This window comes from Phyllobates terribilis, unplaced genomic scaffold, assembly GCF_046119375.1.
Source record: "Phyllobates terribilis strain yellow unplaced genomic scaffold, ASM4611937v1 Scaffold_3__8_contigs__length_932513732, whole genome shotgun sequence".
Taxonomy (NCBI): domain Eukaryota; kingdom Metazoa; phylum Chordata; class Amphibia; order Anura; family Dendrobatidae; genus Phyllobates; species Phyllobates terribilis.
Genome location: NW_027362763.1, coordinates 922,991,586 through 923,005,883, shown reverse-complemented (window position 1 = coordinate 923,005,883; position 14,298 = coordinate 922,991,586). Strand labels below are relative to the sequence as shown.

Here is a 14,298-nt window from a genome sequence, read left to right as displayed (position 1 = left end):
AAACGGAGAACACCCAGCAGAAGAGGATGTATGGTTGTTAAGAGCAAATTCAGCAAGTGGCAGAAACTCAGACCACCCCTCTTGATTGTCTGCCACAAAACAACGCAAAAACTGCTCAACATCCTGGTTCTTTCTTTCTGTCTGTCCATTAGACTCAGGATGATACCCAGATGAAAATGATAAATGGACTCCCAACCTGTCACAAAAGGCACGCCAAAAACGAGCGACAAACTGAGGTCCTCTATCAGAAACAATGTCGGTGGGAACGCCATGGAGTCTGACAATTTCCTTGACAAAAGCCTTAGCGAGTATCTTAGCGCAGGGTAGTTTAATGAAAGGAACCAAGTGACACATCTTGCTAAAATGGTCCATGACCACCCAGATGACAGTGAAACCCTCGGACACAGGAAGGTCAGTAATAAAATCCATTGCAAGATGCGTCCAAGGTGCACTGGAACCTCCAGAGGGCAAAGCAACCCCGCAGCAGGAGCATGTGAAGCCTTTGATCTAGCACACACCGTACATTGATGCACCCATATAATGATTTCCTTCTGCCACCCAGGCCACCAAAAACTGCGACCTACCAGTCACTTAGTCTCAGAAATTCCTGGATGACCTGCCAACCGAGACTCATGATACTCCACAAACAACTCTCTCCTAAAGGTTCTAGGTACAACCAACCTCCCATGAGGAGTGTTAGATGGGGCATCCTCCTGGTCTTTCAGAATCCCATCTTCCAAAACGGAGTCCAATGCTGCTATCACAACTCCTTCCTGTAAAATGCTCTCCTCCTCCTCGATACCAACCATGGGAGAAAAGCTGCGAGATAAAGCATCAGCTTTAACTTTCTTAGTACCCGGGATGTAAGTAACAGAAAAATTAAACCGCGAAAAAAAAAGTGCCCACCTAGCCTGACGGGCATTCAAGCGCTTGGCAGCATCTAGATAGATCAGATTCTTATGATCAGTGAAAACCTGAATGGGAAATTCAGAACCTTCCAAGAAATGATGCCAATGTTCAAATGCGAGTTTGATAGCCAGCAATTCCCGATTACCAACATCGTAATTAAGTTCGGTTTCAGAAAATTTTTTCGAAAAAAAAGCACAGGGATGAACCCCATCCTTGTTCTCCTGAGACAAAACCGCACCGACCCCCACCGAAGAAGCATCAACCTCGACCAATAAAGGCTTGATCTCATCAGGCTGCATAAGGATGGGGGCAGAACTGAACCTCTCCTTGAGATACACAAAAGCTTCAATGGCCTCAGTAGTCCACTGGACCGTATTCGCACCTTTCCTGGTGAGATCGGTCAGCGGCTTAACAATTATAGAAAAATTCTTAATGAATTTTCTGTAATAATTGGCGAAACCCAAAAATCTCTGTATAGATTTTAAACCAATAGGCCTAGGCCATTCCTGCACAGCCTGAACCTTCACCGGGTCCATCTCAAAGCCCTCGCTGGAGATAATGTAGCCCAAAAAACTAATTCTCTGTACAGCGAACTCGCATTTCTCCAGCTTAGCAAAAAGTGAATTGTCACTTAATAACTGCAATACCTCACGTACGCTCTGCCAATGAGACTCCAGATCTGGTGAATAAATCAGAATGTCATCCAAATACACAACCACATTCTTACCAATCAAAGGTCTCAAGATGTCATTAATAAGGTTCTGAAAAAACGCTGGTGCATTGGTAAGACCAAAAGGCATAACCAGATTCTCAAAATGACCCACCGGAGTGTTAAAAGCAGTCTTCCATTCATCACCCTCCTTCATTCGCAACAAATTGTATGCCCCCTGGAGATCAATTTTAGAGAACCACTTGGCCCCCACTAACTGGTTAAACAAGTCAGGAATTAACGGCAGTGGGTAGGAATTGGGTACGGTAATTTTATTAATTTCGCGAAAGTCCAGACATGGACGTAAACCGCCGTCTTTTATTTTTACAAAAAAAAATCCAACAGCCACAGGTGACTTAGAAGGTCTAATTTGACCAGCAGCCAAGCTCGTCTGTATGTATTCCTCCAAGGCTTTTCTTTCAGGGATAGTAAGATTAAATGAGCGACTCTTGGGAAGAGTAGCTCCAGGAACAAACTCAATGGTGCAATCATAGTCCCTATGAGGAGGTAGAATTTGCGACTCCTCCTCTGAAAAAACCTTCCAAAAATCCTGAATAGGTACAGGTAATTCCCCTCTGTCCACGGCAGCAATGCGACCGTTACAACATTTATCATAACACTTAGGACTCCAAGATTTAATCTCATTAGTAGACCAGTCCAGTAAAGGATTGTGCAGTTTTAACCAAGGCAAACCTAACACTACTGGAGAAGGTAAATTATTTAAAACCACTAAATCCAAATTCTCTTGGTGAATACCATTAATAGTGAGGGGAAATTCAAAAACCTTGTGAGTAACACATTTCAAAGGAGTGTTATCAACAGCAACCACAGAAATAGGAGATGACAAAGGTTTAGGTTCCAATTTAAGTTTTTCCAAAAATGTAGAACTACAATCCACAAATACCTGAAATTCAATCAACTCCTCATGCAATGAGGTACTCCCTGAAAGAAATACTCCCTTAGTGTTTAAGCAAGCAATACGGGCGTAACTGACCTTTTTTTTTTCTTTGTTTAACAGAAGCTCACAGTTCTTAACAAACTGGTCAGATTTACCACAATAAAAACACAATCCCTTGGAAAACCTGCAGTCTTTTTCCTAAGAGCGGAGTGACATCGCCCCAATCTCCATCGGTTCTCCGTCGTGCGAGCAGACCCTCTGATGACTAGGAGCTGCCATAGCAGGAGTTTTCTTCTCATTAACCCTGGCACGCAGCCTCCTGTCCACCCGTATAGCTAATTGCATGGATTCTTGCAAGTTTCCAGGTGCAGGTAAAGCAATCAGCAGATCCTTAACCCCTTCACTTAGACCAGCAAGAAACAAACATTTTAACGCCAAATCATTCCATCTCACTTCAGAAGACCACCTTCTGAAGTGTGTACAATAATTTTCAACATCACCTGACCCCTGCTTTTAACGTCTCAGTTGTGTCTCAGCAGAAGAGACTCGATCAGGATCGTCATACAACAACCCCATAGCAGAAAAAAAATCTTCCACTGATCTAAAACACGGATCATTAGGTTGGAAAGAAAAGGCCCATCCCTGTGGTTCCTTGCGCAAAACTGACATGATAAACCCAATGCGCTATGATTCATTCCCAGAGGACCTGGGTCTCAAACGAAAATATAATAAACAAGCATTTTTAAAGGAAAAAAAATCTTGTTGTTTACCATAAAAAAAATCAGGTAGTCCTACCTTCGGTTCAACAAAATGCGCTCCAGGACAGCTACTCACGTGTTGCTGGAGCTCAGCCACCTCAAGAGACAATCCCTGTAGGCGTTGAGCCAATTCCTGAACAGACATCATGCTGATCTCCGGATCTCGTTCCCCAGGATTTTTTCCTTTTTCCTTTGATTTTGGGCTGGACTTACTGTTATGATCTGCTACAAGAACTAAGGAAAGATAGGAAAACTGTCCCTACAATAGGACTAAGCTGATTCCCTACGATGCAGCGGGCAACCTGTTCCTTGTGAACAGACCCGCCTTCGTCCTCAGCTAGTCTGAACGCAGACCTATAGATATAAGGGAGGGGCCCCTAAAAGAACTAAGGACTGGGACAAAATTCGACACCTCCTAGCAGAAGTTGTAGTGGAGCAAAAAGACAGACAAAAATACTTAGAGGTCCAAGGACCAAGCAAACTATAGAGATAGGTACAAAGCACCAGGCTAGATTAAGAGTCAAAGTAACACTGAAGTCCAGCAAAGCCAGAAGGGCGGAGCTGGAATAAATAGGCAGCAGGTCACGTGACCACAAAATAGAAAAAAAACTAACAGGAGGGTTCTAACAGGTGCCATGTCTCACTGGTAGAACCTCTGAATTGGTAGAACAGCAGAAACCCGCGAAAGAACCTCACTTTACCCCCTCAGTGAATTCATCTAGGGTCATTTAACCCCTTTACCCCCGAGGGTGGTTTGCACGTTAATGACCAGGCCAATTTTTACAATTGTGACCACTGTCACTTTATGAGGTAATTACTCTGGAACGCTTCAACGGATGCCCCTGATTCTGAGACTGTTTTTTCGTGACATATTGTACTTCATGAGTTTGGTAAAATTTCTTCGATATCACTTGCGTTTATTTGTGAAAAAACGGAAATTTGGCAAAAATTTAGAAAATTTTGCAATTTTCAAAATTTGAATTTTTATGCCCTTAAATCAGAGAGATATGTCACAGAAAATACTTAATAAATAACATTTCCCACATGTGTACTTTACATCAGCACAATTTTGGAACCAAAATTTTTTTTTGTTAGGGAGCTAAAAGGGTTAAAAGTTGACCAGCGATTTCTCATTTTTCCAACAAAATTTACAAAACCATTTTTTTAGGGACCACGTCACATTTGAAGTCACTTTGAGAGGTCTTTATGACAGAAAATACCCAAAAGTGACACCATTCTAAAAACTGCACCCCTCAAGGTGCTCAAAACCACATTCAATAACTTTATTAACCCTTCAGGTGCTTCACAGGAATTTTTGGAATGTGGAAGAAAAAAATGAACATTTAACTTTTTTCACAAAAATGTTACTTTACACCCAATTTTTTTTATTTTCACAGGGGTCACAAGAAAAAATGGACCCCAAAATTTGTTGTGCAATTTCCCCTGGGCACGCAGATACCCCATATGTGGGGAAAAACAACTGTTTGTTCGCACGGCAGGGCTCGGAAGGGAAGGAGCGCCATTTGAGTTTTTGTTTTTAAAATTTGCTTGAATAATTAGAGGACGCCATGTTGCGTTTGGAGAGCCCCTGATGTGCCTAAACATTGGAGCTCCCCAACAAGTGACCCCATTTTGGAAACTAGACCCCCCAAGGCACCTATCTAGATGCATAGTGAGCACTTGGAACCCCCAGGTGCTTCACAAATTGATTCGAAAAAGTATTTTTTTTTTCACTTTTTCATTTTTACGAATCAATTTGTGAAGCACCTGGGGGATCCAAGTGTTCACTATGCATCTAGATAGGTGCTTTGGGGGGTCTAGTTTCCAAAATGGGGTCACTTGTGGGGGAGCTCCAATGTTTGGGCACACAGGGACTTTCTAAATGCAACATGGTGCCCGCTAACAAATTGAATGGAAAATCGGCTCAAATTGTTAGCGGACACCATGTTGCGTTTGGAGAGCCCCTGTGTGCCCAAACATTGGAGCTCCCCCACAAGTGACCCCATTTTGTAAACTAGACCCCCCAAGGCACCTATCTAGATGCATAGTGAGCACTTGGAACCCCCAGGTGCTTCACAGATTGATTCGTAAAAATGAAAAAGTGAAAAAAAAAACACTTTTTCATTTTTATGAATCAATTTGTGAAGCACCTGGGGGTTCCAAGTGCTCACTGTGCATCTAGATAGGTGCCTTGGGGGGTCGTTTCCAAAATGGGGTCACTTGTGGGGGAGCTCCAATGTTTGGAACATCTTCTCTCCTGCGACGACTGCGGGGCGGTCCAGGAGAACCTGAGGAGGAAGAAGAGTAGGAAGAGGAGGACGATGAGGCATCATAAAAGCAAAGAAATGTGGGATCCTCGCCCTCGCTGTCGGTCTCGATGTCGGAGGCAACAAAAGAGTATGCCTCCTCCGCTGAATAGCGAGTTTGGGATGAGCCGGCCATTTTTTTTTCCCGTGTATGTGGTGCGTGTGTGTCAGTTCTTTATTTAGTGTGTGTGTGTCAGTGTGCTTGGTGTGAACTTTTTTTTCCTGAAAAAAAAAAAGAGAAAAAAAAGAACTAGCGTAGGTGGTTCAAACAGCGAGCACGAGCGCGGATCGGTGAACTATGTCACCAATCAACTCTCGGCAGCTGCTGGGTGTGTGCGCGGATGTGGTGCAAAGGTGGGGGGGGGGAATTGACAGGGACAAGAAAAAGAAGAGAAAGAAAAGTAAGAAAGAAAAAAAAAAGAAAAAAAGAAAAGTAGTGAAAACAGCGAACACAGAAAAGAAAAAAAGAAAAGTCGTGAAAACAGCGAACACAGAAAAGAAAAAAAGAAAAGTCGTGAAAACAGCGAACACAGAAAAGAAAAAAAGAAAAGTCGTGAAAACAGCGAACACAGAAGAGAAAAAAAGAAAAGTCGTGAAAACAGCGAACACAGAAAAGAAAAAAAGAAAAGTCGTGAAAACAGCGAACACAGAAAAGAAAAAAAGAAAAGTCGTGAAAACAGCGAACACAGAAAAGAAAAAAGAAAAGTCGTGAAAACAGCGAACACAGAAAAGAAAAAAAGAAAAGTCGTGAAAAGCAGCGAGCACGGACGTTGATCAGTGACGTAGACACTGCTCAGCGCTCGGCCGCTGCAGGACGCACGAAAAAAAAAAATTGGTAAAAGGAGGGGGGGGGGGGGAGGAGCAGGGGGGGAGAGGGGTGGATGAGGGGAGAACAGAGATGCACTTACCAAAGTCTTCTCTTTTCTTCTTTCAGCAGGATCAGCAGCAGGTTCTGGAAGAGGCTCAGGAGCAGGATCCGCAGGATAAGAAGCTGGAGACCGACGACCCAGGAGACAGGAGCAGGAGATCCAGGACCCTGGACAGCAGCCGGACACCAAAGCTGAAGATCCAGCAGCCTGAACAGCTCAGCAGATGCCGGAGCAAGAGATCCAGGACCCTGGAGAGCGGCAGCAGTGACTGGAGAAGGTAGGAGGAGGTCTTGTAGTGTCACAGAAGATTGTGGAACTACAAGGCCCAGCACAGAGTGATCAGACGTGACTGCTCTGTAGAAATCCTCACCAAGTGTGAGGATCTGCAGGGCGGTCACAGGGGGGTGACAGGGTGGTGACAGGCAGGTCACAGGCCAGTCACCACCCGGTCAGGTACTCTGATTGGTGTGATTGATGATGACATCGATCGCACCAATCAGAGATGGCTGGGGCCTGGGCACGCACCACAGGGGGTTACAGAAAGGTGACAGGCAGGTCACAAGCCGGTCACCGCCCTGTGACCGCCGTGTCACCTGTGTTCATGTACTCTGATTGGAGCGATCGATGTCATCATCGATCGCTCCAATCAGAGCTGGCTGGGGGCTGGCAGGGGGCTTGTATGACTTCACAGGGGGTCATGGGGAGGTGACAGGTAGGTCACAAGCCGGTCACCGCCCCGTGACCGCCCTGTTACCGCGCGGTCCCGCTGTGATCGGTGCGATCGATTTGATCGGCGATCGCGCAGATCCTAGCAGTTTGGGGAGAGGGCTGGGGTTACTAGGCAACTGCCTAGGATCGGTGCTCTTAGGAGCACCGATCCTAGACTGTACAGCACTGTTTCCGGCAATCTGATTGCCGGAAACAGTGAGAAATGCTGTGATTGGCTGTTCAGAATTGAACAGCCTATCACAGTGATCGTGGGTGCGGGGGGGGGCGGCGCCACCCCCCGAGATGCTGGCGCCATCTACCCTGAGGTAAGATGGCACCGGAATTTTAATTTTATCACCGCGACTTCGGTCGCGGTGCCGCTGTAAAGATAGGGTATACTAATACGTATCAGGTCCATAAGTCCCAGGGCACAGATACGTATTAGTGCGCCTTGGGTCGGAAAGGGGTTAATACTATATCTGCCTTACAGAATTTCATACAATTGGGCGGTGAAGAAAGAATAATTACATTTTTACCACTAAAATGATTTACCTCTAAGTTTTTAATTTTTATAAGGGCTAATAGGAAAAAAAACGTGGACCCCATAGCTTGGTGTGCAAGTGTACCAATACAATATATGTAATCTGGAACTACTTTTCAGGCAGATTGAAAAGCTCAAAAGGGAAGGAGCGACATATTATAGTGCAGATTTTGCTGCTATGGTTTGCGGTTGCCATGCCACATTGGCAGAGCCCCTGAGGTGCTGGAACAGCAGACTCCCCCCCCCCCTCCATAAATGATCCCATTTTACAAAACTACACCTCTCAATGAATTCATCCAAGGGTGCAGGGATCATTTTGACACCACAGGTGTGTCACAGAATTTTATACCATTGGCTGATGAAGAAAAAATAATTAGTTTTACCACAAAAGATTTTACATTTTCACACAGCAAAATGGTTAAAAATGACACCAATTTTTCAATTTCTGCTGAACGTGGCAATACCCCAAATATAACTGTACAGTGCTGCTTAGCCATATGTCAATATTCGGGAGGGAAAGAGCGCTATTTGACTCTTGGAGAACAAATTTTTGTACAATAGTTTGTGGTATCCATATACAGAATCCATAAGTGCCAGAGGAGCAGAATCGTCCCTTAAGTGACCCCATTTTGGAAATTATACCACTCTGGTAATTTTTCTACAAGTGTAATGATGATTTTGATTCCATGGGTGCTATGCAGAAACAAGCAGCAATGGATGCTGCTGAATTAAAATTGCAAATCTGTCATTGTATTGCCTGTATATTGTAGTGTCCATTATATTGTACTGCCCATATAATGTGCCCTGGCTAAGTTTCTGGAGACACGCACCCCGTAAATTAAGCGTGCTCTCATTGCTACACAAATGCAAAAAGTGTGGACCCTAAATGCGGTTTAGGCACACTGTGGGGCTCATAAGGGAGGGGGCATTTGGATTTGGGAGCACAGATTTTGCTGGAATTCTATTTGGAGAGGAGCCTCTGTGCTACTAGTAACATGGAAGCCCCCTATATTTCCATTAACAGATGAGAGACATAAGTGGGGACTTGTTTTTTCATGGGCTAAGTTGAATGCCACTGGTTGCATTTTGGGGTACAGAACATTTTGGATTTAATCCTGCGCTCTATGCCAAGAACTTACATCAGGGTCCGACGGATCCATTTACTAATGAGGCAGCAGCGTTACTCTAGACCCTGCCTGGCCACTGTTCAGCGGTGTCTGTTTTTTCAAATGTGCACAAAACTATGGATGATCGGGCTTTTGTGCATGTCTAAAAAGACGTGTAAACAGACTGACATCTCCTGATCATAGGCCAGTCGGAGGTTCAAAATTACTCCATCTGCATCATTATAGTGAATTTTCTGACAGGAATTTTGTCTGAAATATGTTTTTCAGAGACTTACATGTAAACCTCAAAGTAAGCATTCAGCATAGAGCGCAGGATAAATGTGAGCCAAGCCTTACTGCGAACTTTGGGAGGCAGAATGAACAAATCAACAGTAGTTCAAGAATTGGTTTTATTTATTTATTTTTTTACGTTGTTCACCATGTGGTACAAGTGATAAGGCGGCTTCTTTCTTTGTGTCACTATAAGTGCAGTGATATCATATTTATATAGTTTTTTTTATGTTTGGCTACTATCACACTAAAAATGCTTTTTTTAAAAAAAAATAAAGTTTTGTATCACTATATTTTGAAGGCTATAGGTTTTTTATCTTTCTACCGTAAGGGTTTTTTTTTTTCTTAAGCCGTTTACCATGTGGTAAAAGTAATAAGGCAACTTTATTCTTCTGGTTAGCACAAATACAGCAATATCACATTTATTTTTTTTTATATTATTTATATTTATTTTGCTGCTTTTACACAATAAAAACAATTTTTTGAGAAACAATATTGTTTTTTCATCGCTATATTATGACTGCTATAGCTTTTTTATTTTTTTGCTGATGGAGATGTATAGGGGGGCCTTTTTGACAAGATGACGTTTATAGCTATACCATTTCTACTTATATATGTGTTTTTGCTCGCATTTCATTCCAATTTTTGTTGGCTGTATGATGAAAAAACATTGCTTTTTTTACGATATTCACTTTAGAGGTTAGCTAATGAGCCAGTTTTATAGGTCGGGTCGTCCCAGATGAAGTGATACCAAATATGTGTAATATTTTTGTTTATTTTTGTTTTTACATAAATATACATATTTATTGATGCAAAAAAAAAAATTTCGTTCATTTTGTTTTTTACATTTTTACACATTTTTTTTCTTTTATTTTACTTTTTTACCTAGTCCACCTACAGTGGGGAAAATAAGTATTTGATACACTGCCGATTTTAAAAGTTTTCCTACCTACAAAGACTGGAGAAGTCTGTAATTTTTATCATAGGTAAACTTCAACTGTGAGAGACAAAATCTAAAAATAAGAAACAGAAAATCACATTGTATGATTTTTAAATAATTCAATTCCACTGTTGGGGATTTATTCAAAATTGAAGGCATACTGAACCAGCATGGCTATCACAGCATCTTGCAGCGGCATGCTATTCCATCCGGTTTGCGTTTAGTTGGACCATCATTTATTTTTCAACAGGACAATGACCCCAAACACACCTCCAGGCTGTGTAAAGGCTATTTGACCAAGCAGGAAAGTCAAGGGGTGCTAAGCCAGATGACCTGGCCTCCACAGTCACCAGACCTGAACCCAATCGAGATGGTTTGGGGTGAGCTGGACCGCAGAGTGAAGGCAAAAGGGCCAACAAGTGCTAAGCATCTCTGGGAACTCCTTCAAGATTGTTGAAAGACCTCTTGAAGCTCATCAAGAGAACGCCAAGAGTGTGCAAAGCAGTCATCAAAGCAAAAGGTGGCTACTTTGAAGAACCTAGAATATAAGACATATTTTCAGTAGTTTCACACTTTTTTGTTAAGTATATAATTCCACATGTGTTATTTCATAGTTTTGATGCCTTCAGTGTGAATGTACAATTTTCATAGTCATGAAAATACAGAAAATTCTTTAAATGAGAAGGTGTGTCCAAACTTTTGGTGTGTACTGTATATCAATGATAAAAATTACAGACCTCTCCTTTATTTGTAGGTGAGAAAATCGGCATTATATCAAATACTTATTTCACCCACTGTATAATAGCTTGTATCATTTTGATTACTGGTATAATGCATTGAAATGCACATGTACTGCAATGCTTTTTACCTGTCAGTGTGACACTGGCAGAATGCCTTTTAGATAGTGATGAGCGAGTATATTCAGTTAACCCTTTTGTCGAGTATGCTCGGGCGAGTACCGAGTATCTTCAGCGTACTCGGTGATATGTTTGAATCACTCCCATGTCCATGATTTGCGACTGTTTGACAGCTTAAATACATGTGAGGAATGCTTGTTTCTGATTGGATGGGAGAGGGAGCCCCCTGCCTTGCCTAGCCTTTAAAATGCTGTGATGTATGATGAAAAAATATTGCTCTTGTGATGGTTATAAATAAAAAATGGGAGGGACCCTTAAAAAAATTACATGGGGTTCCTCCCATTTTTGATAACCAGCAAAGGCAAAACAGACCCCTGTGAGTTGACATTAATAGGCTGGGAAGGTTCATGGTTATCTGGCCTTTCGCAGCCTAAAAATACCAGCCCACAGCCACTCCAGAATTGGCGCATCCATAAATGCGCCAAATCTGGCACTTTGCCGCAGCTTCTTAATTTTATAGTAGGGACTCGTAAGTATGAGGACCCTTGACGCGGGTTGCGAGCTTGCGTATTTTGACCAACATATCGACAAATACTTCATGTAATGTATTTATCTTACAAATTATTTTTCATCTATTTTTGCACATTTTTCATCATTTGAAGGATGCAGCCAGGCCCTTTAATGTTGGTTGGGTGAATTGGGGCGTCTGTCTTGTGGGGTGCACGTATATAGTACTGGACAGCCCACTTGATTTAAAATTACAGGTGTCATTAATAGGCTGTAAGCCAGACACTGCATCACACCTATCTGTGTGACTGGCGTCGTATGCAAGTCCCATCTGTGTGCAACTGTAGTACTACACAGCCACTCACATATCTGCCAATTCATGGATGGGGTGGCAGTCGCATCAGTATTTTGCACCTGTGCTTGCCCCCACTTTTATTATGGGGGTCTGCTGCATCCTGCTTGTGCTTTGGTAATCTGACCTGGTATTGGTAAGGCCTGTTTTTCTCTGTGATGTTTTTTGTGTTCTACAGGACAGCAAGCTGACACTGACACAGAAGTGTAATCGCTCCTTTGTCAGTGCATAGTGCTGAGCTGCCATTAGAGAGGTCACAGGAGTTCATGCAGCTGCGGTGCAGTAAGTGAGATCACCGGAGCTAGTCAGCTGATGAACTTGCATGACCTCTCTCATGGCAGCTCAGCACTGTACACTGTGGGAGAGATTACACTCCTGTCAGTGTATCGCCGGCTGCCAGGTAGAGCAGTCCCATCTCTTGATGTGACTGTTCTACAAATGATCCGATCGTCGTGGGACACTCTAGATTACGTGGATTACAGCGGATAAGTGAGGGATATGGTGGTTTATTATTTTTGACTTTTTACAGGTGAAATGGGCATCGGGGATTAGGCATTAAGGTGAGTATATGGTGTTTTTTTTATTTTTTATTTTTTTACAGGTGACATGGGCATTGGGGATTTGGTGTTTGGTGAGTATAATGTGTTTTTATTTTTATTTCTATATTTATTTATTTAAACTTTTTTTTTTTTTAAACTGTGATCACAGGCACCGGCTGATGAGAGACTGATTCTCCCACCAGCAGCGCCTGCTGTTACCAGCGGCAGCAGCCGTAGGCTGATGGGAGTAGCCTCTTATCAGCCGACGCCTGTGACCTGCGGTCAATTCTATGTGTGGCTTTGCCACATTTTTGACCCACTGACTTTAATTCAGTAAAATCTGCAGCAAAAATCCGCAGCAAATAGGCAAACATTTTTATACCTGTGTTTTTGCTGAAGATTTGACTGACTCCAATGAAGTTAATGGGTGAAAAACACTGCAAAAACGCACAAAGAATTGACATGCTGCAGATTTGAACGCAATGTAAATCCTGAAAGGAAAATTACTGGTCATGTGCACAGCACTTCAGGATTCTCATTAACTATGCTGGCATAAGGATTCCCTAGAGATTTTGGCCGAATTCGAGGAAAAAATGCAGCGAAAACGCACCAAAAATGCACCGTGTCCACACAGCCTATGTGTATGTGAACACAGAGGTTTTTTTAGGAGTCTTTGGGGCACTTCTGCTCCAAAAATCGCGTGAAAAATTTAACAAAAAAGCTTGAAAGACTTTTCCAAGTCATTTCTATTGTAAAACACTTTGCTGGTTATATGTTCAGTCTTTTATGCATTTTTCCTCTGCTTTGGGTTTTGAAAATTGCTTTGAGGGAAAAATAAAGTACATGTTACTTCTTGGAAGCGTCTCCTAAAGGAATCTGCTCCAAAATAGGCACTGTCCAATAAGAAGGCTGCAAAAAACATATCTGAAAAAAAAAACTCTTCCAAAACTGCTTCAGAAAATTAAAAACTGAATAGCATCTCAAAGACAATGTGCACGTGTCTCTAGACACCAGTGTAATTATTGAGTTTCCCAAGGCCAATCCGCTTCAGGAAAATGGTTTTGTTGACGCTCTTTCAGCATCTCCGCCAATGGCATTTTTTATTTTATACTTTCAAGTGTAGAAAGTGGGCAAGTCGCTTTAGATTCCTGAACATTGAAACAGTTAAAAGACGTGACATAAAACAGGAACTGTGTTCATTATTGTTCATTTTATGAAGCACCTTTCTCAGGCAAGTGCTAGGCAGATTACGCCTAAAAAGAAATGCCGTGTGCACATATAGCCAAGTGATTAGCAGTAGAAAACTTGTTGTTTTTTAACACTTCAAAAAAATCTCTATATGAACATACCCTAACAGAGCACAAATTATGATGCATCTATTCTTACATGTCTACATTTTTATCAGTTTGCTGACTGCCGGAGGGTTAATGTTGACCAGTTATGGTCTGTTACATAAGAAGAAAACACTCTTTTGTGAGCAATCTTAGTTATAAACATTATTTTGTGACATCACTTACCCTCTGTATGCCTTCCTGGTTGACAAACACTTTTTGGTAAAGCCTTTTGAAGATTTTACTCAAACCGAAGGCAAACAGTCTGATAGCTCCCAGTTTTAAATTGTGGCTCATTTCATCAAGGATCTGGACAGCTTTGTTTTGAACAACATAAAATGGTTCACCAGATTCCACACTTATCTGAAGACCACAGCATCATATGAAAAGAAAAATGATGTTAACTAATGTCAATGAATATGCAGTCTATATAGTTCAACAGATACCAAGAGAAGTGAGTGCCGTGCTCTCAAGCTTACACTCCACTTCTGAACAGAAGACATGGCTCACCATGCTGAATATGTATGAACAGACACATGGTGCCCCGTAATTAGTTTTAACTAACAGTATTGTCCATCCAGATGCCAAAGTAGTATCCCTCATTCTGATGGAAAGAATAGGGCTGCGCTATTCTTCCAGTCAAATTTAAAGGAACTGCAAATCAAGGCTCTGTATTT

General features: G+C 42.2%; 1 protein-coding gene across 3 annotated transcripts in view; it reads right to left on the bottom strand.

The window, feature by feature from the left end:
* Nucleotides 1-14,298, bottom strand: part of LOC141257809 (dihydroxyacetone phosphate acyltransferase-like) — a 181,831-nt gene that overhangs the window by 141,795 nt on the left and 25,738 nt on the right. For 2 of the 3 annotated variants that reach the window (XM_073672811.1, XM_073672812.1), the window contains exon 3: nucleotides 13,808-13,984. The exons of the other annotated variant lie outside the window; for it this stretch is intronic. In XM_073672811.1, the coding sequence (XP_073528912.1) occupies nucleotides 13,808-13,984 (177 nt within the window). The remainder of the gene's footprint in view (nucleotides 1-13,807; nucleotides 13,985-14,298) is intronic. 3 annotated transcript variants of the gene reach the window in all.